This window comes from Diadema setosum, chromosome 13 (assembly GCF_964275005.1).
Source record: "Diadema setosum chromosome 13, eeDiaSeto1, whole genome shotgun sequence".
NCBI lineage: Eukaryota > Metazoa > Echinodermata > Echinoidea > Diadematoida > Diadematidae > Diadema > Diadema setosum.
This window is the reverse complement of record NC_092697.1, coordinates 3,623,953-3,649,585: the sequence shown is the minus strand read 5'-3', so window position 1 is coordinate 3,649,585 and position 25,633 is coordinate 3,623,953. Positions and strand designations below refer to the sequence as shown.

The window sequence follows — 25,633 nt, the reverse complement described above, 5'->3', positions numbered from 1 at the left end:
ACACAAAAATTTAGCAACCCTCCAGTCTTTTTAATGGAGTTATGGTGAAAATATGATTTCATGCACAAATTTGCATAATTAATTTATTAAAAATAGAAAGGCAATATTTTTCTATTGTATGACCATGTTATCTTGTAGTTTACATCCAGCTCTATCTTCAGGCAAAATTTCGCGGCGATTGCACGATCGGCGGCCGAGATCTGAAGGGGGGGGGGGTCAAATTGACCCCCCCTCAGTAAAAACTTGGTCTCAAATAGCCCAGTTAGAATAGGGTTAAGATCGCGAAGTTTGGGCCATTGGTACGCGCGCAAGCAAGAGTGCGCCGTCCGATGGCTAGCGATTGTGACATAACAATGCCCATCTGTACATGACAATGGCCTCGCGCTTCGGAGGCACCGCCCGCAAACCTGATCGAGAAGTTTCGCGGGAAGTTTCGCGGGAAGTTTGTGGTCACACTGGCAAAACTTCGAGATCTTAAAGATCGCGACCTTAAACTTCGCGATCTTTTGCCAGTCTGACCGCGCCTAATGACTACACCACCTACAATCACCACACCCCCTGCCAACAGTCCACAATACAAAAACAAAACAACAACAACAACTAACACACAGGCAGATGATACCTTTAGTAACTGAATATAACGTCAATCAGAGCCAGCGCTTACCTACATTTGTGATACCTAGCGGGGACGGACGGACAGTGCTGTGTGTTCAAGTGTTACGTGCTACCCTTCATTTCTTGGCCCGATTCTACACCCCCTAGACATCGGGCATGACAGCTCATCAGGCTAACAAACACTCGTCTCCCTCCCACCGTCCACCCGACTGTGCTGGACGACGACGACGTTATCTACATCGCAATCGTCGTATCAAAGGCTGCTCAGGCCACGCGAACAATCGTGACAACACAGCCTTTGGTCAGGCACAAAATAACACACACACATAATAAGTTTCAAGAGACAAATCTTCACAAAATACGATCAGCAGGTTCAAATAGCGATATCTTAAAATACAGAATCTGCTGTACAAAGTCCAGTACATTGGTTTAAGTACTTTTCAAGGCTGCTTGGAGAAATTCCAGGACTGTTTTTCAAGGCTTTGTCAAACCCGGTCACGTGTTTCTCTCACTTTTCTAGACCACGACGATGACATCGATAACGTGATCTGGATGACGCTCATAGCATCTGAATGACGACGATTATGACAACGAAGTCTTTGATGGCATCTGGAAAACAGCGATGGCGCCGGAGACATTCAGAAGACATCGATGACGGTTGCCGGCGACTATCAAGGCGATGGCGATGGCGATGTCGACGATGCTCGGGGGTCAGTGACCCGACTTGCAGACGCCCGTGTGGAGGTTGACCACGCCGTGCATGTGCATCTGGAGGATGATGCGGAACTCGGTGTCGGCGTTGTGGTGGTTGGTGAACGGCACCTTGTCGAAGTAGTGGTAGGGCACCTCCGTGAACGCGTCGCCGCGCATCTCGACAGGGAACGGCCAGAAGCCGTACAGGTGAATCTCTTCGCACATTGTGGCAGCGACGCCGACGAGGTACAGGCCTAAGTGCGTGAGTTTGAAGAGAAAACAAATGTAAAGTTCTGGTAAACATCAAGACTTAAAGTATTTAACATGTCAGCAGCCTAATTCTGAGCTGAAAGAGATATCTTGAAATACTGATAAAATATACGATGAATTACATTTGGAATACTAAAAAAGAAAGAGTTTAAAACTGGAACAATTACAATACGACTTCTCTTTCCAACCATTTAATGTGGATACTTTTAATCTATAGAAAACATTAAACTATCTTGAAAACAAGAAATCAAAATTGAAAAAAAAAAAAAATCTATCACGCCGATTTTCCACACCCATGTTTAGACTGATTTTAATAGAATACCAGAGAAGCACAATTATATTCGGTGCCTCAAAAGGCACTCCAAATGTACTCCAACAATACTTTTCACTTCGAGGCTGCACCCTTCAGTCAGTAGTACTATTTTGGAGTCACTCCTGCCCACAGTTTTAACCAGAAACTCTCAAGGCAAAGTATATTTGTATAATATCATACTACAACTACTGCTGCTGCTACTACTACTATTACTACTACTTTTTACTACTACTACTACTACTACTACTACTACCGCTATTACTACTTCTTCTTCTGCAAGCAACAATAATTATAATGGACCCTCTGCCACATAACATGACTTGAACATGTGGCGTGCCATGCAGCGTTCAAATTCCTGCTTAAGGTCACAGTCACGAAATCATTAGAGAATGATATTTGTATAAACAATGATAAAGTAATAACATTTAATTAATATTATATACATGTAAACATATTATATCAGCTACTAAATGACAGACTTAGTCATGATGATAATACAAAGATACACAATACTACAAATAAATGAATGACTCAATTTCTAAATCGCAAGTGAAAAACTCACCAGTGGAAGGTCTCTTCCTGAGGCCACGCCGCTTCCAGAACGCCCACATGCTGGTATAGTGGCGAGGGTGACCGATAACCAGCTGTGATGAGATGCGGGTCTGGTAGCTGATGGCCTGGCGGCAGGGGTCCACCAGCTTCCGGGAGCCGAAGCAGGGATACCACACCACGCTGTTGTACTGCTGCATGAACTGGACGTACGACTCGACGCTGCTGTCGTTGGAGAGACCGCCGAAGCTTCGGGGTGGAAGAAGAAGACGAAGAAGGAGGAGGAGGAAGAAGAAGGAGAAGAAAATAGGTATGAATAAAGTGAGACTAGACGTGGGATAGCTGAGAAGTCAACTTACTGCAAACGCCAAGTCGCATGCACATCCCATCTAACTTCAAGCCTTTAATCATATTACAGACGAACAAACAAACACATACAAACAAACAAATTGACATAACATGGCAACTCTCTTAGCCAGGGCAAACTTTATTTAACTTTAATGTTATTTGATGAAAATCGGTTTTGAACTGACTGAGATATACAAAATCAAAACGGTCCTAATAAAACATGGGCCCCACCTTTTACTAGGACCATTTTGTTTTGCTTTGTTTTTTTGACATTTCAGCCATGATTTCAAAACCAATTTTCTTCATATGAACTTTCAATTTCTCTTAGCATTGCATGCTCTTTAATATTTCACATAAGTGGTTTCTAATTATATCACAAAAAAAGTAAATAAAGACCCGAGTCCCCATCTCAACCAAAACTTCACCATCCCTTTAAAAGATGACTTTATATATATATATATATATATATATATATATATATATATATATATATATATATATATATTATTTATTTATTTATATAAAGAAGTCACTTACTGTTTGTACAGGATGCTGGGGTTGAACGTGATGAAATCCGTTTTGCTCCCCGCGTCGTTGCGGTAGTTTTCCACCGGCGCTGCGTTGCATCTGTTACAACGACAACCCAAAATGTCATCCACACAGCATGAACAGTACTGTAGTATATACAGTAGGTAGGGCCTATCGCACACGGCTTGCTATATTGTAGCTACCAGCAATATGAAATAGATAATATGCAGGCATACAAATATATCATTTTTACATCTGTATTTATTTTTGTATCTATCATATTCAAATACATAGATAAGCATATGCGTTTGTATCTCGATATATACATACTATAAATGATTATATATTATATATATTATGAGTATATATATTCATAAACGTGTGTGTGTGTGTATATATATATATATATATATATATATATATATATATATATGAGAGAGAGAGAGAGAGAAATATAACTATATACGTATATTTATACATTATATATTTATCAACGTGTACGTATGTAGTGTACTGTAATCAGATAGTACACACACACACACACACACACACACACACTGATGGATGTCCATGACCACCACTTATTGTATTATGAGAGATAAAGATAGAGATGACTCTCTATTATAGCCCAGCCATTCTCAGCCATGCTGACTGAGCAATAACACTTGGTGTGTGAGCTGTTTCGATACCAAGGGTTGTCCTTGTGTAGCTACAGTAGAAACACTCGTCGCGAGGTCAGGTGAGTTCGACCAGCATTGCGAGCTTGAAATCTACTGTCTGGGCAATCGACTCTACCGGAAATGCCAGCCTTCCTTTCAGGCACTAAGGTTCAAAGTATTGTGACAGGCTTTCATAGTCTTCAATACAAAGCCTTTACCAAGGATACCTCCTTGCTCTTCCCAATCTGTCACATGACTTCATACACAAATCTTCAACCCCTGGTTCCTGGGTGCACTACGAGCCCACCCTAGCATCTCAACCATTTCAAACTTCAAACTTCAAACTGTACATTACCGTTTATGTTTTGTTGTGTGAAATAGTTTGTTTTCGTTGTAGTTAAGTAAGTCGATAGTTGGTTAAAACTGTTTATTTATTTCTTTGTGAAATCAATGAGGCCCCAATATCAAGCTCGGCTCACTGGGGATCCTCCTGTATGGTACCTTGATTTTTTTTTTCTTTTATTATGTCTCCATTCTCTGTCACAATGATTTGCTTACCTTTCATGAGCAAAATTAGCCATGAATTATGATGAACCATATTTCTGAAAGTGATCATTGTTGATTATTTGTACCATGCAGAAACAATAAAATGAAATGAAATGAAACCTCGGCAAAATCCCTCTGCTGGCCAAGGTCAGTTCATTCTACATTTACCATAATTCAATTCCCTTCGTAAATAGGAATATTTGCGTGTAATCTGGAGAGTGATACCAGCAAAAGAATCAATATAGTGGCTGGTGTCAGAACCTAGCCTAGAACTATGGTAGGCCAAGCGTGTAGCCGACCTCCGGACCAAGACATAGCCATCTGTCTTGCCTCTACCTACCTGAACACGAAGTCGACATTGTCGATCTCTTGGCCGCACCCGGTGTTGTTCAGCGACCCGCTGTTTCCTACGACGGCGCACTTCTTATACTTCCGCCCCGCCATTGGCGATGCCTGTGAAAGATGGACAGGTACTATAGTAACTATCAATGTGAGAGCGAATCGGTAATCGAGAAAAAGTTACTTCATTCTCAGCTTCATTCTATTGACATCGTCTTCTATGGTTTGCCGACGGGCAATCCCCTCCAGATGTCCTCTATTACAACATAAACAATTCTAGCTTGTAGAACATAATAATCATTTCATCGTTGCGTCCAGGACATAACTTTAATGACGATATTGATATGATATTTTGTACAAGCGACTCCCGTTATAACAAAATCCACGGGCCAGCAGCGTTCATTCGTGATATCGAAATTTCGTGTTAACCGAAAGGAATTTTGCGCTATAGACTCTAATGATTTAATATGTTAATTAAAATGTTATTTATAATTGTTACCTCTTAGTATTCAGGAGAAGCCTTGACAGATAATCGGCCTTTCCTTCTTTACACACTCTGTATTGCATTTAATTGCCATGTTGTCTCTGTATTGTTCATTTTTTTTCTACTTGAGTTGTGCAAGTTGTGGATATATAAATGATATAAAATGAAATGAAACCATTATCATTATAAAATCATTACGATTAGAAAATCGTCATCGTCGTCATCATCGTCGTTTTCATCATTATCATTGTCATACAACGGTGAATACTATGACGATGACACACACACACGGATTATGATTTTCCAACCTTTGGCAACGTTGCCATGAACTCCTCTTCGACGGTGAAGGCCTTGAGTTGCCAGAAGGACTTGGTGGCCACGTAGCATGGGATCTCCTCGCCCATCTTCACGTTGTCCTGCGTCATGATGAGGTGGTGGTCGGTGGTGACGTTGGACTCCGTGTTCAGCTCGTACCTGACGATCACGAGAACGCGAAGAAAAAAAAAACCCAGCAACGTGAAATGTGTGTGTATCGATCGTAACAAAACAGGTGCGCGGTGTGGTGCTGTTAAGTCATAATGAGCATGATTCATTTGTACAGGGGCGCCATGCAGACCCAAGCTTTGGAGACACATTGTACTGGTAAAGCGATTGCGGAGTTAAGTTATGTAATTCACACAGACACACACAGGAATATCAGACAGAGCCATGAGAACCAAACATGGGGAGGTGTGGGGATGAGAAGAAACTGCTGAACTCTATAAAGCAATTTAAGACATGAAATCACACCTGTTGCTGAAATCAGGCAATTTCCCTTTGATAGCCCAAGTCACACTGATAGATCCCCCCAACAAAAAACAAAACAAAACAAAAAGGAGAAAGAAAGAAAGAAAAAAGAAAGGAAAATTCTAAGGAGAGCACCAGACACTCTCGATAGGTTAACCATTATCGTGTCCGAGGTCAGACATTCGCTACGGGACATATTGCACTTTCAAGGGAATGTTTCCCCTAACATCAATGTACACTACGACTTGCTGAATGGTAGCGGAAAGATTTGTGAAAAAAAACAAAGTAACAAAAAAAGTATCAACAAAAAAATGGGGAGTAAAAACAAAGCCAGGAAATCCAGACAATCCTTTTTCAGGTATCAGAACCTCCCCATCATGAGAATCTTACTCAGCAAAGGGGAAAATAAAAAACCACACTTAACACTAAAACACAAAACGATACAAAGCAAAACAAAGAAAGAATGAGGAGATAAGGGCAGAAGCAAAAAGTTCATTCAGACATTGACGATCACTCTGATCTACGTATACTGGAATGACTTTCATCTGCGCAGTGCTTATAGCTGTATTTATAGGAGTATGATTTGCGATTCGTTCTTTGTATAGAAAATCCACTGGAGAGCCACCTTAGTAACATGTTGAGAAGTGAGAAACGTCCTCACGTTGGAAACATGATATAGTGGACTCCATTATGACGAAGTCCTCAAGAACGGCCGTTTTCTTTCGTTATATCGAAATTTCGTTGAAACCGAAGAAAACACACACACACACACACACACACAATACAATAGAGTGGATAATGTTGCCGCGTGAATTTTTACTTCGTTGTAACCGGAACCGGAATCGTTATAACCGTGTTCGTGTATTATGCACTGAACTGGACCGTTTTACTGTTATTTGTCGCAAATTTGATAGATTGCTAGTTATCGTGAAAATACATTGGTATGCATAAACGTAACGAGATACACACACGCATGAAGAGCAAATGATAACATACAGGATCGCGGCCATGATAGATTATGATGCTAGATAAAGCACACATAAAATTTTAAGTGCAAATTAACGCTCGCTTGAAAAAAAAAAAATCTGCTGCAACAATTACATGTAAAATTATCTAGCCGCAGAAACATACGTCAAATACGCAGGTGCTGCGAATAGACTGCCACGAGAAATCCTCATGGCCACTAAGAAGTGTAGGAAATTGTCAATGGGAGTAGCCATTCAGTAGATCATAAAATCATCCTCACAGAATCTACGACATGTCGAAAGCTGCGCTGTCCAATTTGTTTACAAAATAATCACGCTCTTTCGCACAATAATAGCGAACGACCGATATTAATCGCTTGCGCGCGGCACATCACTGTGGCCTCACCTGCGCGTTTAAAACTCCGCCATCTGTCTTCATTGCATTGAATGAGGCGGATTTGTACTGTTACCATGGATACGACCCTACCACAAACCCGCATCATTGATGGTGACGTCTTCAGTACGCGCGCCGGGTGGTGCCTACAATAAACGGCGGGGAACTGCGACTGGATACTCGCTGACCTAAACCCACGAAAGGTTTCTCGCTTTTATGACGAAGCAGGTGCTCCACAACCAAGGACAATTCCACACCGTATTCGGAATCGTTCTTTAGGTCTCACACCGGCAAATACATACAGTATGTACTATGATAAAATGGACCAAACCGAGCCACATCACTTTCTCGTAATAAAGATATTATTACTCCTACTCCTACTAGTATCATTAATCATGATGACAATGATGACGATAATCATCATCATCATCATCTTTTATTATTACTATTATTATTATTATTATTATTATTATTATTATTATTATTATTATTATTATTATTATTATTATTATTATCATCATTATTATTATTATTATTATTATTATTATTATTATTATCATCATTATTATTATTATAAGATCCGACTCGCTCCCCCCAATAAGTAACACACAACCAACCAACCAACAAACAAACAAACAAACTTATTATATTAAGCAATATAGAGTACCTAAGCGATGATGTCACAGTCTTTTTGTTATAGCTTGGGTCGGAACCAGGTGCGCGCATTAACACTCGGGCCAGATGAGGTTGCTTATAAGAACTAGTTTCCATGGCGATGAATGACTATGGCATTACACTTTGGTATAGGGTTACTAAATGGGTGCTGTTCGTTATTCCGAAGGTTCGATATTCCGAAGGTTCGTTATTCCGAAGGTTCGTTAATCCGAAACACACAAATTCACTATACCTAGAGGTTCGTTAATCCGAAAATGAAAAAGGGTTCGTTAATCCGAACATTTTGTGGCGTTATTCCGAAGGTTCGTTATTCCGAAGATTTGTTAATCCGAAAATGAAATTCGGAAAAACGAACCTTCGGAATAACGAATCTTCGGACTGAAGAGCCTTCGGAATAACGAACCTTCGGAATAACGAGCTGTAACCTACTAAATATACCAGCCAGTTGAGGCGTGGCCAATGAAGGTGAACCCCTCTGCCTATGATATGCCTCTCATGATGCAGGTTGGACACTGTTTCTTTTAGATATAGCCTAGGGGGACAACATTTTGTTTCGGCGTAGATTCATCAAACGCGTGAAATTGTTGTGGGTATAGCGAAACCGTATTCTATCGGGACATCTTAGTGGAGTTACTAGAGTAAGTTGGAATCATCCCCCCCCCCCCCCAATCCCCACCCCCATCCCTGCGCATTTCAGGACTGGATTGTAACAGGTTGGTCTATAATGTATTATGAAAAACGAAAACAGTGAATCTTTTAGTGAATTTCATACCAGTAAAGATCATTTAATAAGTGTGAGACTTTCAAAGAAACTGGCGTCACTCGCTCACGTCAATCAAATTTACTGACGTTTACTTCCTTCTATGTCGGATCCTCGAAGCAGAAATGGGCGCACTGCAGCTTAAAGTAAAGTTCTCGGCTGTTGTCAACCTGGCTACCACATTCAAGTCATAGAGCTACAATAAGCTCCACGTTCAATTCACTCAATTCATCCGGGCTACTGATGCCATATCGACGAAATTAAATATGCCTACTTCTCTCGCGATGCCGCTTGCAAGCACTACAAGCAAAGAATGGCATTATGACGTCGGCACTTGGCAGAGAGAAAAAAAAATAAATCAAATCCGTTAGTGGAAACATGACCTTGTATCTATCGCATATCAGAATAAACAAAAACAAACGACCCGAAAACAAAACAAAAATACACCCGACACATGCACGCATATATTTGCATGTACGCGGCTATGTACGCATGCGTGAATGTGCGTGCTACACGATTTATATCACTCATGTTTTCGTCTCGGTCAACATCACAAAAAAAAAAAAAAGAAAGAAGGAAGGAAACTGAATGAAAATCACAACGATATAATCATATCAGTTTTTAATTCAGGAATCGCATATTACTCACCTGAATGAATTCATGTTTTCTTCGTTCGGCGTCCACACGTGCTCTTCAAGTAGTTTCGTGTACAGATACAGCCGTTCCGCGTCGCTGTTTTTGAACATCCACATATTGTGCGTGAAGTTCGTTGACCTGTATGCGGAAGTTGGTATATGGGAGAGGGGCAGAGTCGAAAGGAAAAAAAAAAAAAAAAACAACAAACATATAGTGAATGAAAATGAAAACTATGAGATACGTCATACTGGCATAATATTTGCCGACTGGAAGAAATCGGATATGGACCAGGCTAGAACTCACACGTTCATATCGGGCATAATAGGCTACAGGAAAAGATGAGAATGAGGAACTTTTGCATGTACTACAGTATTAGAGTAAATACCGTTTGTTTATCTGTATCAGCATTTCGTGTTTATCTCTGTCGAGACAAAACTATTCCCTTCAATCTACACATTCATCCATTCATTTCAACACGATCTAATGATACAACTCGCCGTTATCAATCGTTTGCCAGTGAAACGAAGTCATGCTCTATATTTCACTGACGAAAGCGTGACTTGGGCATCGATAAATAACGGAAGAAACGACTCACAAATAAGTTATGGTGCGCATCGAAAAACATCGGACTACGCACAATATTGTTTATCAAAGGGTGTGTTCAGTTCTGGTTGAGGTGAGGATTTAGCTTTTAACGTTTTGCGAGATATTCAGTAACCACTCTATGAGATGTCAAAGAGCATGCAAATGTAAGGGGTATCAGAAGTTTATTTGATGAAAATCGGTTTTGAAATGGCCGAGATATCCAAAAACAAGGTGAAACAAAGAGATCCTAATATTAGGCGTGGCCTGTCGCCTTTTATTATTTTCATTTTTTTTGGGGGGGATATCTCAGCCATTTGAAAACCAATTTTTATCAAATAAACGTTGAATCCTTCATAAAATACACGCTCTTTCATATTTCATAAGAGGTTTCTCATTATCTCAATTAGCAATGTTCAAAACATGAATCCCCAACCTCAACCATGAGTACTGTACAGTCCCTTTAAGCGTATGAAAATAACTACAAAATTGTATATGTTTAGATAAGAGCAAGAACTGCACCAAACATTGTTTTGTTTTACGATATCGAAGTTTCTTCAAGGAATTAACGTTGCCTAACATTGCTTTCAGTTTCCATTTTATATTCTGAGCTGCATGATCCCAGCTACACGCTACCAGTATCTCTGATATTGTGTCCGAATGTACGGAGGCCTATAGATGTCATTGAAATACATGGGCCGTGGAAATGGGGGGGGGGGGGTCGGCCTGATGCGCTGCAGGGCTCACGTTCGGAGCAAGAAGCTCCTTGTTCGGAGGGAACTCCACAACGAAGAGTAAAGTCACACACACACACACACACACAAATCAAAATCATGATCATAGTGGTGTCGACAGTGGAATCGAATACAGTCATAATCACCTCGTCACACTATTATGTTCACAATGACTTGCACATAAAAGTCATAAACTGTACAACATGATGCAAATCATATCATCTCTTCCTTCCTTTATAATTATGTAAATCATAAAAGTGTTAGAAAGATGCAGGGTTTGGAAATTCGGCAAATATCTGTGTGCAAGCCAGTACATTTTATGTGGAAATACGAGAAAGTGTGACCGTCTGCATGCTTCATGTCTGATGACGCGCACCGGTTGTGCCCGAGATCACGGTTAGATTTAAAGGGAACATAAACCCCAAGAGCAATGTGGATTGAGTGAAAGGAACAACATTAGTAGAACACATCAGTGAAAGTTTGAAGAAAATCGGACAATCGATGCAAAAGTTATGAATTTTTAAAGTTTTGATGTTGGAACCGCTGGACGAGGAGACTACTAGAGGTTATGACGTATGAGAGGACAACAATACCAAGAAAATATAAAGAAAATCCTGCAAAAATCCATTTTTCATGAAATTACAAATTCCATCAACTTGATGTTGACATATGTTAAGGGTAGCAATTATTCCCCCTGCTTTCTGAAAGCGGTTGGTCCATTGCTCTTTCATAATTCTAGAAAAGTGAATTTTGTTGAATTTCCTTTATATTTTCTTTGTATTGTTGTCCACTCATACGTCATATCCTCTAGTAGTCTCCTCCTCCAGCAGTTCCAACACCAAAACTTTAAAAATTCATAACTTTTGCATCGATTGTCCGATTTTCCTCAAACTTTCACTGATGTGTTCTACTAATGTTGCTGCTTTCACTCAATCCACATTGTTCTTTGGGTTTACCTTCCCTTTAAGAACGTATTGGACATCGAAAGTCCCCCGATAATTTTCACAACACTGTCTGATAATAATGATATTTCGTATGTCTGATTTCACTCTGGTTATCACAGTCAATACTTGCAAATTGATGGAGACTAGAATCGCCCCTTTAATATCGTGCTGAGCAAGACCGCGTGTATGGTTTCACTGCACCAACCTATCTCGTACTCGCAATATATGTAATGAAGGGACGTCGTCTGCTTTCTTCGTGGGGTGGCTAATTACTGCGGTATTGAAGCGCCGACCAGCGACGAAGGGGGGGGGGTAGTTGGGGTGGTGGCAAAAGTATTTTAATGAGGTCACCATTAAGCACTCTCTTCATTCATTTTTAAGGCAAATGACTCACAGCCTTGCATAAGCCATTTGGCCCGACACTAAATGAGGCCTACCAAATAGGAATCTCTGAATGTGAGCGACATCTTTTTCCTTTCCTTGATTAAAGTCGCCACACACGCGCAATAGTGCGGCGTAAACATAGCACTATTGCAGGTGATGTAACTTCATCGAAAGGATAGTACGTATTTCAATCAATTGAAACAAATAATGCAGCGACTGAAATGTTAATAGGAACTGCTAATAAGATCTGGAATTGAGGAAAGGGCAAATAATCATGGATTTATTACATAATCTTCAGATTGTGTATACATACATCAACATGTACATACACTCTAGGCCTAAACGCACGGTTCACTTCGTAAACATGATACACATGTACATCTTCTCTCGAACTTACACACAGATACCAAGTACATTACCCCCTTGTACAAACTTGATGGACGTCATAGGTCCTCCTTATTAATAGCTGTTGTTTTATAGCGATCGTTACCCGAACACGAGAGAAAACTAGACTTCATTTACAGCTAATTTCTTCCGTTATCTTCATAAGACAATGGTAGCGGCTATATAGTCAATTCATAGAAGTTCGTATTAAACACTATACACTTTCGATGCATACGATCCGTTTGCATATAATATTTTGTTGATGCTAAGTCGGGCAGTTCTTAATAGGCCTCACAAACCTCCGTTCTTTAATTGTATAAATGTGAATGTCATGTTAATAAAGTGGCCCACTGGTCAGGGTCAATGGCCATTGATTAGCTGACCAACCTCGATAATATATGCACGAAAGTCGTGTAATTGCGAATCAATAAGGAGGCGCATGATGAAGCGTACACTGTGTATACTACGTATAGTGCATACATACCGAAGTGCATGATCTCTATGCACTGTGCTGAATTAGCATGTAATGATACAATACCATACATGTATTAGATTTGAGTATTACATCCCACTGGACCATAACATATCTGGTGCATATCTATTTTGCCAAGACCTAAAGTTGGTGAACTACAGCAGCATGATGGCTTCTTGTGTATTCTGAGGGCTTGATTTGTTCAAGACTCTTTAAAGTGTACAGAAGAGCAGGCCCCATCATCTGACGTCTGAAGCAAAAATAGATAAAGATGATACAGTGTATTTACGCAAAATTGTAATTAAAGAAATCTAAGTTCAGCTTAGTGCTCTGCGGAAAAGGGAAGCAAGGGGGCTCTATAAAGAAGGGGGCGCCTAACATATTTTCCAAAACAATCAGCTGAATTGTCTTTCAAGATGGCCATAAGTGTAAGAAGAAACTAGAAATGTCGCTATGGCTACTGGTATGCCTCCGCCATAATGCATGGTTCTCCCAATAGGTCTCGAGTACGTCTTGGCAATGTATGACAACAGTTTCACATAATTAGCAAGAAAAAAAAGTAAACAAAAATAAACAAAATGATATCTTTGTCACGAATGTGTTGAGTGTTCACTTTCTTTGAACTAGGTTTAATTGGATGAATTATGTGCCATATTGTTTAAGAGAGCAGGTATTTGGGGATTTGAGGATTTTTACTTGACCTTTCACCCTTTTACAAGTTTCTGTATTGAGTGAAAATTAGCAATTTCACTTGACCTTTGGCCTTTTGGCCAAACTCTTTCCCAGAAAATAAAATCTCTATTGGGCAAATATACATGTATTCTTAAGATTCAAGAAAATACCTTCAGGCATTGCAAAGTGAAATTTTAAGGAGTTGACTTTGACCTTTGACCCTTGACCCCATATCCCAAAAATTCCTAAGAGAATTACTGTCAGGCAGTACATGCATATGTATCAAGTTCCATGAAGATAGCTTGAAAAATTTTCAAGATAAATAAAGAAAATAGTGAAATTTTAGCATTTTCACTTGACCTTTGACCTTCGACCTCAAGGCCCGAAACTTTCTCTAGAGAATATTCATCGGGTAATACATGTATACACTACGTTTCAATAAAATACATTGTACCTTCAGGCATTGCATAGATATGGGGAAATGGTGAAATGTTGAGAATTGAACTTGACCTTTGACTTTGAGCATGTGCACCCAACTGTTGATAGGTTGACATTTGACTCTTGACCTTATTGCTCGAAACTTTATCTTGAGAGTAATAATCGGGTAAAGCATATACTAAGTTTCAAGTTAATACCTTCAGGCATTGCATCTATAGATATGGACGAACGTACGGATGGACGGACAACTCGGAAACTTAATGCCTCCGGCGACACTTCGTGGCGGAGGCATTAAAAAATGGACCCCACTTAGACTAGGATATGACATGATTTTATCAGGGCTGCATATAGTCAATATAGAAAGTGATATCATGCAGTATCCGGTTTCATAACTATATTCTCCGCAAAAAAAAAAAAAATATCACACAATATCATAAAATCACATTAACTTCTTGTTGTGGTGTCTCTTTTTGACACATAAATCAAAAGAAGCAAAATGAAGCAGTTTTCATAAGCAGTATATTATCGATAAAACTTCACGTACACAGCCTATCAAGAGGCGGAGAATGACAGAGCACAAAATAGACTCTGGTCTTGTGAGAATAACAATCTCAACTCCAGTGGTTTTTATGGACGTCGCGTGACATGCGACTGGGTAAAAAATTAAGTACAGCCGTACTGCCGTGTAAATTTCATTTCAAAGTGACTGAAACTTTACATGGGGGAACATCATGGACGAAAACGCATAACAGCCACTCATGCAGACATACATTGGCAATTTTCACAGCAAGTGGAAAAGTTGATGCGGGAGACTAAGATAAATTGTAGAATGCGATCTTTTCTTCCGAAAGAATATATATATATATATATATATATATATATATATATATATATATACGTGTATATATATATATATATATATATATATATATATATTTGAAAATAGTTTTCTTTGTTTTTTTAACAGTTTTTCTAATAAAAACAAAGGAAAAAGCCGATTGTCTTTTTAAAAAAAAGAGAAAGAAAAGGAAGGCGATGCATGCCGATTCATACAAAAAACCTGATTCATGCAATTTGAACTCACTGTATAACGCTCTACATCCCTCTCTCACGTGTCTCTAGCTCTTACTCTGTTTCATGTAAAAGGAAATATCGGAAAATACGTCGCAAACTAAACGTGCATTACTATTATGTCATCAAAACTATATGGGTCCAGGTTTAGGGAGACATGTATATGCTCATAATTAGGCATACTTTATTGAGAGACACGACCTTGTGTCTCTTGAACGTTTTCGACTATAAAAATATCTCATTCAATCGCATGCTTTAAAGGTAGATCATGAAAGAAGGATATTTATTCAGAGGGGTGAAGGTTCAGGTGTCAGTATCTTCAACTTGTCTCCCTCTAGTGTCGATCTTAACAAATTTAATTTGTAGAGGGAGAAAAATCGAAGAATCTCACACCTAGATCCAGTGTTATTATGGATAAACTTTTGTACGAGATCTATAAATGTGTGTGTGTGTGTGTGTGTGTGTGCTCGGATGTATAAGCCGCGTCGCCATGGGCAATTCAGATGATATTGCAAGAGTATGGAACCCTATATTTAGGCCTATGCGGTATGTTGCACGTTACGCTTCAACAAAAATCGTCAAATTCCAATTTGGGATCTCTATAAGCTCCAGATGCAGGACCTTTTCGCGTAAATCATGTGAGTAAACATACTTATCTACTGTAGTTACAATACACGTTTCCGTTGCAGTCTGCCACCGTGCCTATAAAAGTGCGATAATAATAATAATAATAATAGTCAGTTCTTAGAAACGCATAATACCATACAAATAGTCTCTATGCGTGTACAAAATAATGAAACAAAATCTATCACATATTTCTCTAATTCAAACATGTAATCAACAATTGTCAAAAAGGTGAGTTTTTAACACAGATTTGAATTTATCAAAATCTGTAATGCATCTAACACTGAGAGGGAGGTTATTCCATAATGAGGGTGCCATTTTTCCAAAAGACCTATCACCATATGTCTTAGATTTGACACTTATTTCAGAGAGGAGATTTTTTGATTTTGAGCGCAGATTACGACCAGGATGATATGGCTTGATGAGTTCACTGAGATATGCAGGGGCATTTCCATGAAAACATTTGAATGCAAGGGTCAAAATCTTAAACCTGATACGAGCTCTTATGGGCAACCAATGAAGACTACGAAGAATTGGAGTTATATGATCAAATTTCCTTTTGCGTGTCACAAGCCTTGCGGCTGAATTTTGTATCCGTTGGAGTCCTTTCAGGTGAGAGTCTGGAACTCCAATGAGCAAACCATTATTATTATCCAAATGACTAAGAATAAACGCATGAACCAGTTTTTCTGTAGTTGCTTTATCGAGAAAGTGTCTCAATTTTCCAATCCTGTGTAGACCTATGGCTGCAGATTTGCATATGTTATTGATATGAGTTTTCATACTAAGATCATCTTGGATAATGACACCAAGGTCACGTGCCTTAGAAATTGGCAGCACAGGAGTATTGCAAACATTGACGGACAAAGTTGTTGAGGACTTGTTACGAGATCTTACATGCACAACTTCAGTTTTCTCAAGATTCAATTTCAAACCATTTTGCAAAGACCAATCTTGAATTTTACCTAAGCATGATTCAATCTGACCAACTGCTACATCAGAATTAGTGCTTTTTGGCAATGAAAGATAAATCTGAGTATCATCAGCATATGTAATTTTACTTATGCCACACTTGTCAATTACATCCTCTAAGGGAGCTGTGTACATTATGAAACACAGTGGTCCTAAGACAGAACTCTGAGGAACCCCTTGTTTGAGAACATAAGGGGCAGATGCAATACCATTGATTGAGACACTCTGTGTTCGGTTGCTAAAATAAGACTGAAACCAATCAAATGCAGTACCAACAATTCCATAAGTCGATGACAGACGGCGGAGCATGATGTTATGGTCAATAGTGTCAAATGCAGACGAGTAGTCTAGCATCACCAACAGTGTCTCCTGGCCCCTGTCTGCGGCAAGAAGTAGGTCATTAAAAAGACACCCCTCGTTTGATACTGTAGACTTCAACGGACAAATCAGAGTAATATTGATTAAACGAAAAGGTATGATATTGACTAAGACTGGACATCAGGGGGGCATTTCATGAAGGAACTTGTCGGATAAAATATCTGACAAGTCTCTTTTATCCGACAAGTTTGAGAAATTCTTTAGTCTGATTGGCCGATTCCTCTGAACTTGTCGGATATAATTGACTTGTCGGACATTTTATCCGACAAGTTCCTTCATGAAATGCCCCCAGATGATTGGATACTGACGTGGTGATCCTTTCACCTTTGAACTTTCTCATCGGCTTGTGTGTTTGAAAAAAAAAAACACACAAAAAAAAACAAGTAAAAACATGTTTATTTTTAAATCCGAATATTGGGTGCACAGTTAAGACTTTCAATAAGCGAAATAATACATGGTATTCGTATCAATCATTCGTATCATTGAGTATTTGAAGTTGACTTGTTCTATATGCTATTTCATTGTATTTCTGTATCTTATTCCATGGACGTGAACGGGGACCCTTGGTAGAGAGTTAACCAACTGAAGGGCTATACTGCTGAAAGAAAGCTGAAAAGCACAAAAAAAAAATAAAAAAAATCTAAAAAATCTAAAAAAAAAAAAAATCTACTGGCAACGAAGGACATTTCGTGAAGACGTTGACTTTTGTGTGCAGACGAATGGGCGAGGAGACTTTGTGAGACTATACGACGTATCGAACTCTATAATCTATAATCCGCAAGTACAGGCATTATGCGGTTGAGACCAATACCATTTCCCGAAGACAATACAATACAAAATGTACCATTATAATCTCTTTATTTTGCTCCAGATTTCTTTCATGTCACTTCCGACTTTGTGTTTTGTATGATCCGTGATTCATTCATGAAAATCAATGTGCACACTGTAGGCCTATACTCGAGAGACACCCCCCCCCCCCCCAATCGCACAGTATCGTTACATACGGGATCAGGGGGTTAACTGCGTGCGAACTGCGGGCATTCCCAACACTGAAAGATAAGCGATACAACTGGTGGGGAAAATAGTCATCAAAAGCCTTGACCTATACCATATTCTGAAAATCAATTCATTTTCCCAATCTATTTCTATCCAGAATTACGTACAAGCCAAAATGCCCCAATCCCACAGGAAATATACAGTATACATGCATGCATGCATGATGTTGTACCATGGAGCTACCAGGTAGCTCCATGGTTGTACCAAGGAGGTAGTGGCTAGTACACGTACCTCCTTGGTTGTACTGTACAGGTAACTTGCAACTTGATTGTGACAAAATGAACTTTCAACCATCAGTTATCGTCGTTATACCATGACTTTATACAATACAGTAGGAGTTTCAAATTCTCTCATGAACTTCTGTTGCACTTCTGCATGTTACAAGACCTTGAGGAACACACGAATGCACTTGGAAAACCACTGATATCAAAACTGAAAGATACGTTCTCCACAGAGATAATGACGTAATGTTCTTCTTACAGAACATTTAAAGGTGTTGGTGGAGGCGAGGATTAGGCTTTTTAACTTTTTGTGAGATACCAATTAACCACTTATGAAATAGTACAGAGCCTATCATTCTAAGACGAATCCAAAGTTTATTTGATGAAATTCGATTTTGGAATGGCTGAGATATCCAAAAGCAAAGTAAACTAAAGCGATCATAACAAAAGATAGGTCCCACTTTTTATTAGGATTGCTCTATTTTGCGTATCTCGGCCATTTCAAAATCAATTTCAATCTAAATAAACGTTGAGTTCCTCTTGGAATTACATGCTCTTTCATATTTCATAAGAGGTTTCACATTATCTCGCCCAAAAATGTTAGAAACCTGAAGTTAGGTCTCAACCAAAACTATTACGATCCCTTTCATGTGTAAGGTCCGCAGCTCCATCAAAATTCTTCGTACATAATACCATACATGTTTATGGCCAAGCAGTATACCAGGAAATACACATATCCATACGGTGAAATGTGATACCCTCGTATATAATAGTGTATTTCCATAAACTGCCATTGAGTAAGAAGCAGGAACACGAAAAGAAAAAAAACAACAACAACAACAACAACAACACGAATGCACTTTGAAAATTCTACACTTGTGGGCGCGTGTGCAGTTTGATATACCAGCTCCGGAGCATACGTCATGAATGTACTAAAATAGCATAATATACATACATGAAAATTTACACTTCATTTGCCTCGTATATTATTTTTCTTGACTTTTATCATAAACAGAGCAAAAGTGCATATCGCGTAGCTATCACCTTCAAGAAATCGAAGAAAACAAACAGACCAGGGTTTTTATTCCCAACATAACGAACAGACTGATATCCAATCTAATTTTAAGGTTGCATGCACTTCACAGATATCATATCTATGTGGCGTACTCTAGCGAATACTTTTTCTAGAACTCGTAAAAGAGCAGCCGTTTATCACAGGGCAATTGCAGCTCGCCGTAATTGCATTTGCCATGGCAACAGAAACGAAAACAACCCGTACAGCAGCTAAAGATGTGAGAATTTCAGTTAGCTGGTACTAACTGCGCTCGTTGTAACTTGGATAATTGCAAGCAGAACAAAAAAAAAAAAAAACAAAACAAAAAAAAAAACAAAACAATACAAAACAGTCAAAAACAAAAAACAAAAAACACGGAATTGGGTGTGATGGGCCCCTGGTAATCGTGTAGAAACTATAAGTAGGAACACGAGATAAATGGACAGCGGTTATAATTATGTAAAGTGCTCGAATGGGCTGTATAAATAAATTGAATCCGCAAAAAGAGCTAGGCTTTGTAAGCAGCAGATATAGTTTGTGACTCGCGACATTGGGGAGGGGCATTGTTTTATTTATATGGGCAATAAAAACTCACTCGTCATATTGGCCTTGAATCACCAGAATAAAAGGGGAAAAAAGCAATTGAGAACATTCTGATACAAGATACAAGTGAATATCCATAAGTTTCACATTCCCTCTACAACTATGTTCCCGCGTAAATTTGGTGAATAACCTTATCTGCGGAATATCTTGCGGCAAGGTTCAGTCGTTCCTAATACGTTAAACAAAACAAGAGACCCGGGGGTCACGCGCTCACCTGAGTATTGCAATTTCACCTTCCATGCATTCTTGCACACTCATACCTGAGAACATTGGAAACTTAGGTCTGCATAATGGATCCCCCCTCCTCAACTCCAGGGTGGGGGGGGGGGGGGCAGGCAGCCCTGGATCTGCAATGAACAAACTTGGAACTAAAGTCATCAATGTACAAACTCATGGTATTAGCTTTGCTTTACCACTTCTGGTTCTAGAGTAGAAGATTTTAAATATTCCTTAATGTGGGGGGGGGGGGGGCTAGGGGCCCCCAAGAGGGACATGGTGCCCATTTGAAGGAATTGAGATTCTATCCCCCTAGGGATGCTACCTGCTAAGTCTGGTCAAAATTCATCATGAGGTTTTCAAAAAGAAGATGAACATACAATTCAGGTCCCATTAGGACCCATCCCCATCCCCTCTCCTGGGTCCCAAAAGGGGGGGGGGGGCACCCCTGATTCCGCCAATCCCATGTCAGAAAAAACTTGAAACGACAGTCATCAATGTACTAACTCATAGTATTATCTAAGCCCTGTCACTTCTGGTTCTAGAGACGATTTTTAAAAATTCCTTAATTTTAGGGGGTTTGGGCCCCCTGGGGGCCCCCAGGTGGGCCATGGTGCCCATTTGAACAAATTGCGATCCTATCCCCCTAGGGATGCTACCTACCAAGTTTGGTGAAAATCAGACGTGGGGATCTCAAAGTGAAGATGAAAATGTACAATATAGGCCCCATTAGGACCCCTCCAAAGCCCCCTCCCATGGGTCCCAAGGGGGGCACCCCTGATTCCCCCATGAACAAACTTGAAACTACAGTCATCAATGTGCTAACTCATAGTATTAACTAAGCTCTATCACTTCTGGTTCTAGAGAAGATTTTTAAAGATTCCTTAATTTTAGGGGGTTTGGGCCCCTGGGGGCCCCCAGGTGGGCCATGGTGCCCATTTGAACAAATTGAGATCCTATCCCCCTAGGGATGCTACCTGCCAAGTTTGGTGAAAATCAGACATGGGGCTCTCAAAGTGAAGATGAAAATGTACAATTTAGGCCCCATTAGGACCCCTCCCAAGCCCCCTCCCATGGGTCCCAAGGGGGGCACCCCTGATTCCCCCATGAACAAACTTGAAACTACAGTCATCAATGTACTAACTCATAGTATTAACTAAGCTCTATCACTTCTGGTTCTAGAGAAGATTTTCAAAGATTCCTTAATTTTAGGGGGTTTGGGCCCCCTGGGGCCCCCAGGTGGGCCATGGTGCCCATTTGAACAAATTGAGATCCTATCCCCCTAGGGATGCTACCTGCCAAGTTTGGTGAAAATCGGTCATGGGGTTCTCAAGAAGAAGATGAAAATGTAAAAAGTTTATGCACGACGGACGACGCACGACGCACGACGCACGACGGAGGACGGACGACGGACGCCGAACGAAGGGCGATTGCAATAGCTCACTTGAGCCTTCGGCTCAGGTGAGCTAACTAGAAAAATCAGTTGCTTGTCTCCATCTAAGCATAATAGATATTATGACATCACATTTTGAATGAGTGAATGTAAAATTTGTTTGAATATTTCGAGGGTGGTATTTATCTCTTGAGAAGTACTGGAAAGAATATTATGTTCAAACATCATCGATATATGATCATGAAAAATCTATAATAAATAATGTCGATAATGAAATTCAATTTGAATTTGCGGTTTGTTGTTTGATTCTTATCATTCCACTCAGTCCTCCGCTTATTTACTGATGATGATAATCGTGTTCCTCCGTAAATTGGCACTATGCGACTATGAACTACTGTATACTGTATATATGTAGGCCCCTACATCCTTTTACTAACCACAACACGGTATATCCTGCTGGGAATAATGTTCAGTATCCCACAGTGTGAAGCACACTATAAAACACAATGTGAACACATTGGGAACACAGTCAGCTATACTGATGAGTTTTGAACTTGGAGATTTCCGTCGTTTCCCAGTTTCCAAACAAGATGAAAACGAAAACTCGCAAACATTTACAGTGCATATATTATATTATAGGACTCCATGTTCAGAAGGTTTTTGTGGACAGAGTCCAGTCAAACACATGTCATTGAGCGGTAAAAAATTCATAAAAATCAGTCATTTCCTCACGAAATCAGTCATTTTGTGACGAAATGACTGATTTCGTAACGAAATCGACCGTGCGACACTTGGCGCCCCATACAGCTTATCCTCGAAAGTTCTTCTCAAGGTTACGGATCACCGTTTGAACGTATAACTAATGTTATTACAATGTCAACAGTTCACATGATAGACGTTTTAATAACGCTAATGATTAAGAAATCTGGTACTGATATCATCATCTCACAAACTCCGAATATATAGGTTGAATTCAAAATTATCACAGAAATTTTATTTCTGTGATAATTTGTGTATGGGCCATCACTGTTATACACACCAACAATTTTGTTTGCAGGGTACGAGTTTCTCTCTAAAGATTTCATCATGTCAATATACGGTGAATCTAATGACGACTTAAAATTCTCTGGAATTTGGGAATGCTTGCGGCACTGTATTCTCCGGCTTGATGGTGCAAGTATACGAGACACATAGTGTATCTACAGAGGCACAAAAGTCACGGCCGTTCACTCGACACGGTGCTATGATTCTGGTTTTATCTGGAATATATCACAGACGAGGCAGAGAAGCACAAAGATCACTGCTGTTGACTTGACACGGTCCTGTGACTCTCAATACACGAAACAGAAATACATCGAGCGTTACGGTTGACCTTTGAACATGACTGTGTCTTGTATATAATCATGACAAGTCTCACTTGCTAAAGTTGCTACAATGTATATTATATCCCTGCGTATGTGTTTCTGGGGGGTTAGAAAGGTCCCCCCCCCCCCCCCAAAGGAGGAGAAAAAAGAAGCAAAACAAAACTTGTTCTACTCGAGAGCAACGTATGGAGAGTTATGGAGAGACATAAACCACCAGTATGTGCCTGGCATTATGCCCGACGTGAAAACGACTGGTACCTCGCTTTCACCTCTACAAACCTGAAGCTCTCTACTTCATACACATTAATTTTGTCGTAAAATATCCCACACGCTGTCCCTATGGGCGATCTATCATCAATACTTGGTCTTCTTCCACTTCGTCTGTAATACTATTCAAGTATAATAGCTGTTTTAGTCTCAACAAACATGGTCTAATCCTGTTTCGTCTACAACCAGTTCGTCTGATGACCATTAGTGCAACTGTCACAGCCTCACTAGGTCTACCTGGTACTTCCACATGGGCTATGCCAATTTCGTCTAATACCCACGGTATGTCAGAAGAAATGGGAGAAAATCCAAGAAGACAAAATTGCAATGAGACCATCTGGTTATTAGATGAAAGGATAATTACTAGTAGCCGAACTGTGCATTAGATCCAAGTGAGGATTGGGCAAAACGGGCATTAGACAAAAACGATAGTAGACCAAATGGCCCGAATTCAAGAAGGTGGTACTTTAATGAAACCATGGTTTAAACCATGGACAAAAACCATGGAGCGGCAAGTGTCGCACGGAATATAGATTTTCATTACGAAATTGGACATTTCGTCGACAAAATGACCGTTTCGTTAACGAAATTATCATTTCGTGGACGAAATGTTCATTTACTTACAAAATGTTGTCATTTCGTTACAAAATAATCATTTCATCGACGAAATGACTGACTTCGTAACGAAATATTCCATGCGACTCTTGGCGCTCCATGGTTTTTGTCCATGGTTTAAACCATGGTTTCATTAGTACCACCTTCGTGAATTCGGGCTAATGAGTTTAGCCGTATACATTGTCCTTGCGTTACTGGAAGTAAAGCAGCTGATATTAGGCCAAGTGACAATAAAGTTCCCTATATAGGCCTATATACGAAGCCTCCGGCTACTACTATGCCTTTCAGTTGTCTGATATGAGGGTTGAAACTCAGCAAATACGCTGTGGTATACCATAGAGAGGAAAAGATATTTGTTACAAAAACAAGGCAAGTGCCAAAACGTGTCTCGCCCTTGTGGTGACCATCCACTCCCAAAGGGACATCTACCATCCAAGTTTGGTCACAAACGGACATATGGATCAAAAGTTATGACCCATAATAGAAACGCGCCATAAAAACTTAACATTGGGCTCTAAAAGTTTGATGACCCATGCTTGTGACCACTGACCTTGTGGTGACCATCCACTCCCCAAGGGACATCTACCATCCAAGTTTAGTCACAAATGGAGTTATGGATCAAAAGTTATGACCCATAATAGAAACGCACCATAAAAACTCAACATTGGGCTCTAAAAGTTCGTTGACCCATGCTTGTGACCTTTGACCTTGTGGTGATCATCCACTCCCCAAGGGACATCTACCATTCAAGTTTGGTCACAAACGGACATATGGATCAAAAGTTATGACCCATAATAGAAACTCGCCATAAAAACTTAACATTGGGCTTTAAAAGTTTGATGACCCATGCTTGTGACCATTGACCTTGTGGTGACCATCCACTCCCCAAGGGACATCACTCCATCCAAGTTTAGTCACAAATGGAGTTATGGATCAAAAGTTATGACCCATAATAGAAACGCACCATACAAACTTAACATTGGGCTCTAAAAGTTTGTTGACCCATGCTTGTGACCATTGACCTTGTAATGACCATCCACTCCCCAAGGGACATCTACCATCCAAGTTTGGTCACAAATGGAGTTATGGATCAAAAGTTATGACCCATAATAGAAACGCGCCAGGGCCCTAAAGTTCATTGACCCCTGCCTGTGAGCTTTGACCTTGAGGTGACCTTCATATATGGTAAAATGTGAAACTTTGTATGACCCCTCTTCCCTCAAAGTTTGATTGCAATTGAAGCCCAGAGTAAAGAGTTATTGAAGTTTTTGTAGCGTTACGGACAGACGACGGACGGACGGACGGACGACGGACGGACGACGGACGGACAGACGCCGCAGGCGATCCCTTAGTCTCCCCTCACCTCCGGTGTGCTCGACAATGATCTAGTAATATTATCCGTTACACTGCTCGCATTCTGAACATCCCAAAAGGAAGCTGTGAGATTATAATCATCTCATTCTTATCATTATTTTTATTATCATCTATTATTTCTTATAATGTATATTAAGTATTTAACAGTTCTATAATAAAAAATCTCTACGAAAAAGGTTTGTAAATGGACTGAGCTGACTATCCTCCTCATACACACACACACACACACACATACATACGCGAGGACCTGTGTGT

The 25,633-nt window shown here is 39.9% G+C and overlaps 1 protein-coding gene across 1 annotated transcript in view; it reads right to left on the bottom strand.

Annotated features, from left to right (window-relative positions):
• Positions 1 to 441: 441 nt before the first annotated feature.
• LOC140236992 (CMP-N-acetylneuraminate-poly-alpha-2,8-sialyltransferase-like) overlaps positions 442 to 25,633 on the bottom strand; it is a 55,444-nt gene continuing 30,252 nt past the window's right edge. Inside the window, exons 3-8 of the mRNA XM_072316939.1 lie at positions 9,573 to 9,698; positions 5,653 to 5,818; positions 4,862 to 4,974; positions 3,326 to 3,415; positions 2,454 to 2,689; positions 442 to 1,562 (exon numbers count right to left, since the gene is read on the bottom strand). Coding sequence (XP_072173040.1) covers positions 1,327 to 1,562; positions 2,454 to 2,689; positions 3,326 to 3,415; positions 4,862 to 4,974; positions 5,653 to 5,818; positions 9,573 to 9,698 — 967 coding nt within the window. The 3' untranslated portion in view covers positions 442 to 1,326. The remainder of the gene's footprint in view (positions 1,563 to 2,453; positions 2,690 to 3,325; positions 3,416 to 4,861; positions 4,975 to 5,652; positions 5,819 to 9,572; positions 9,699 to 25,633) is intronic.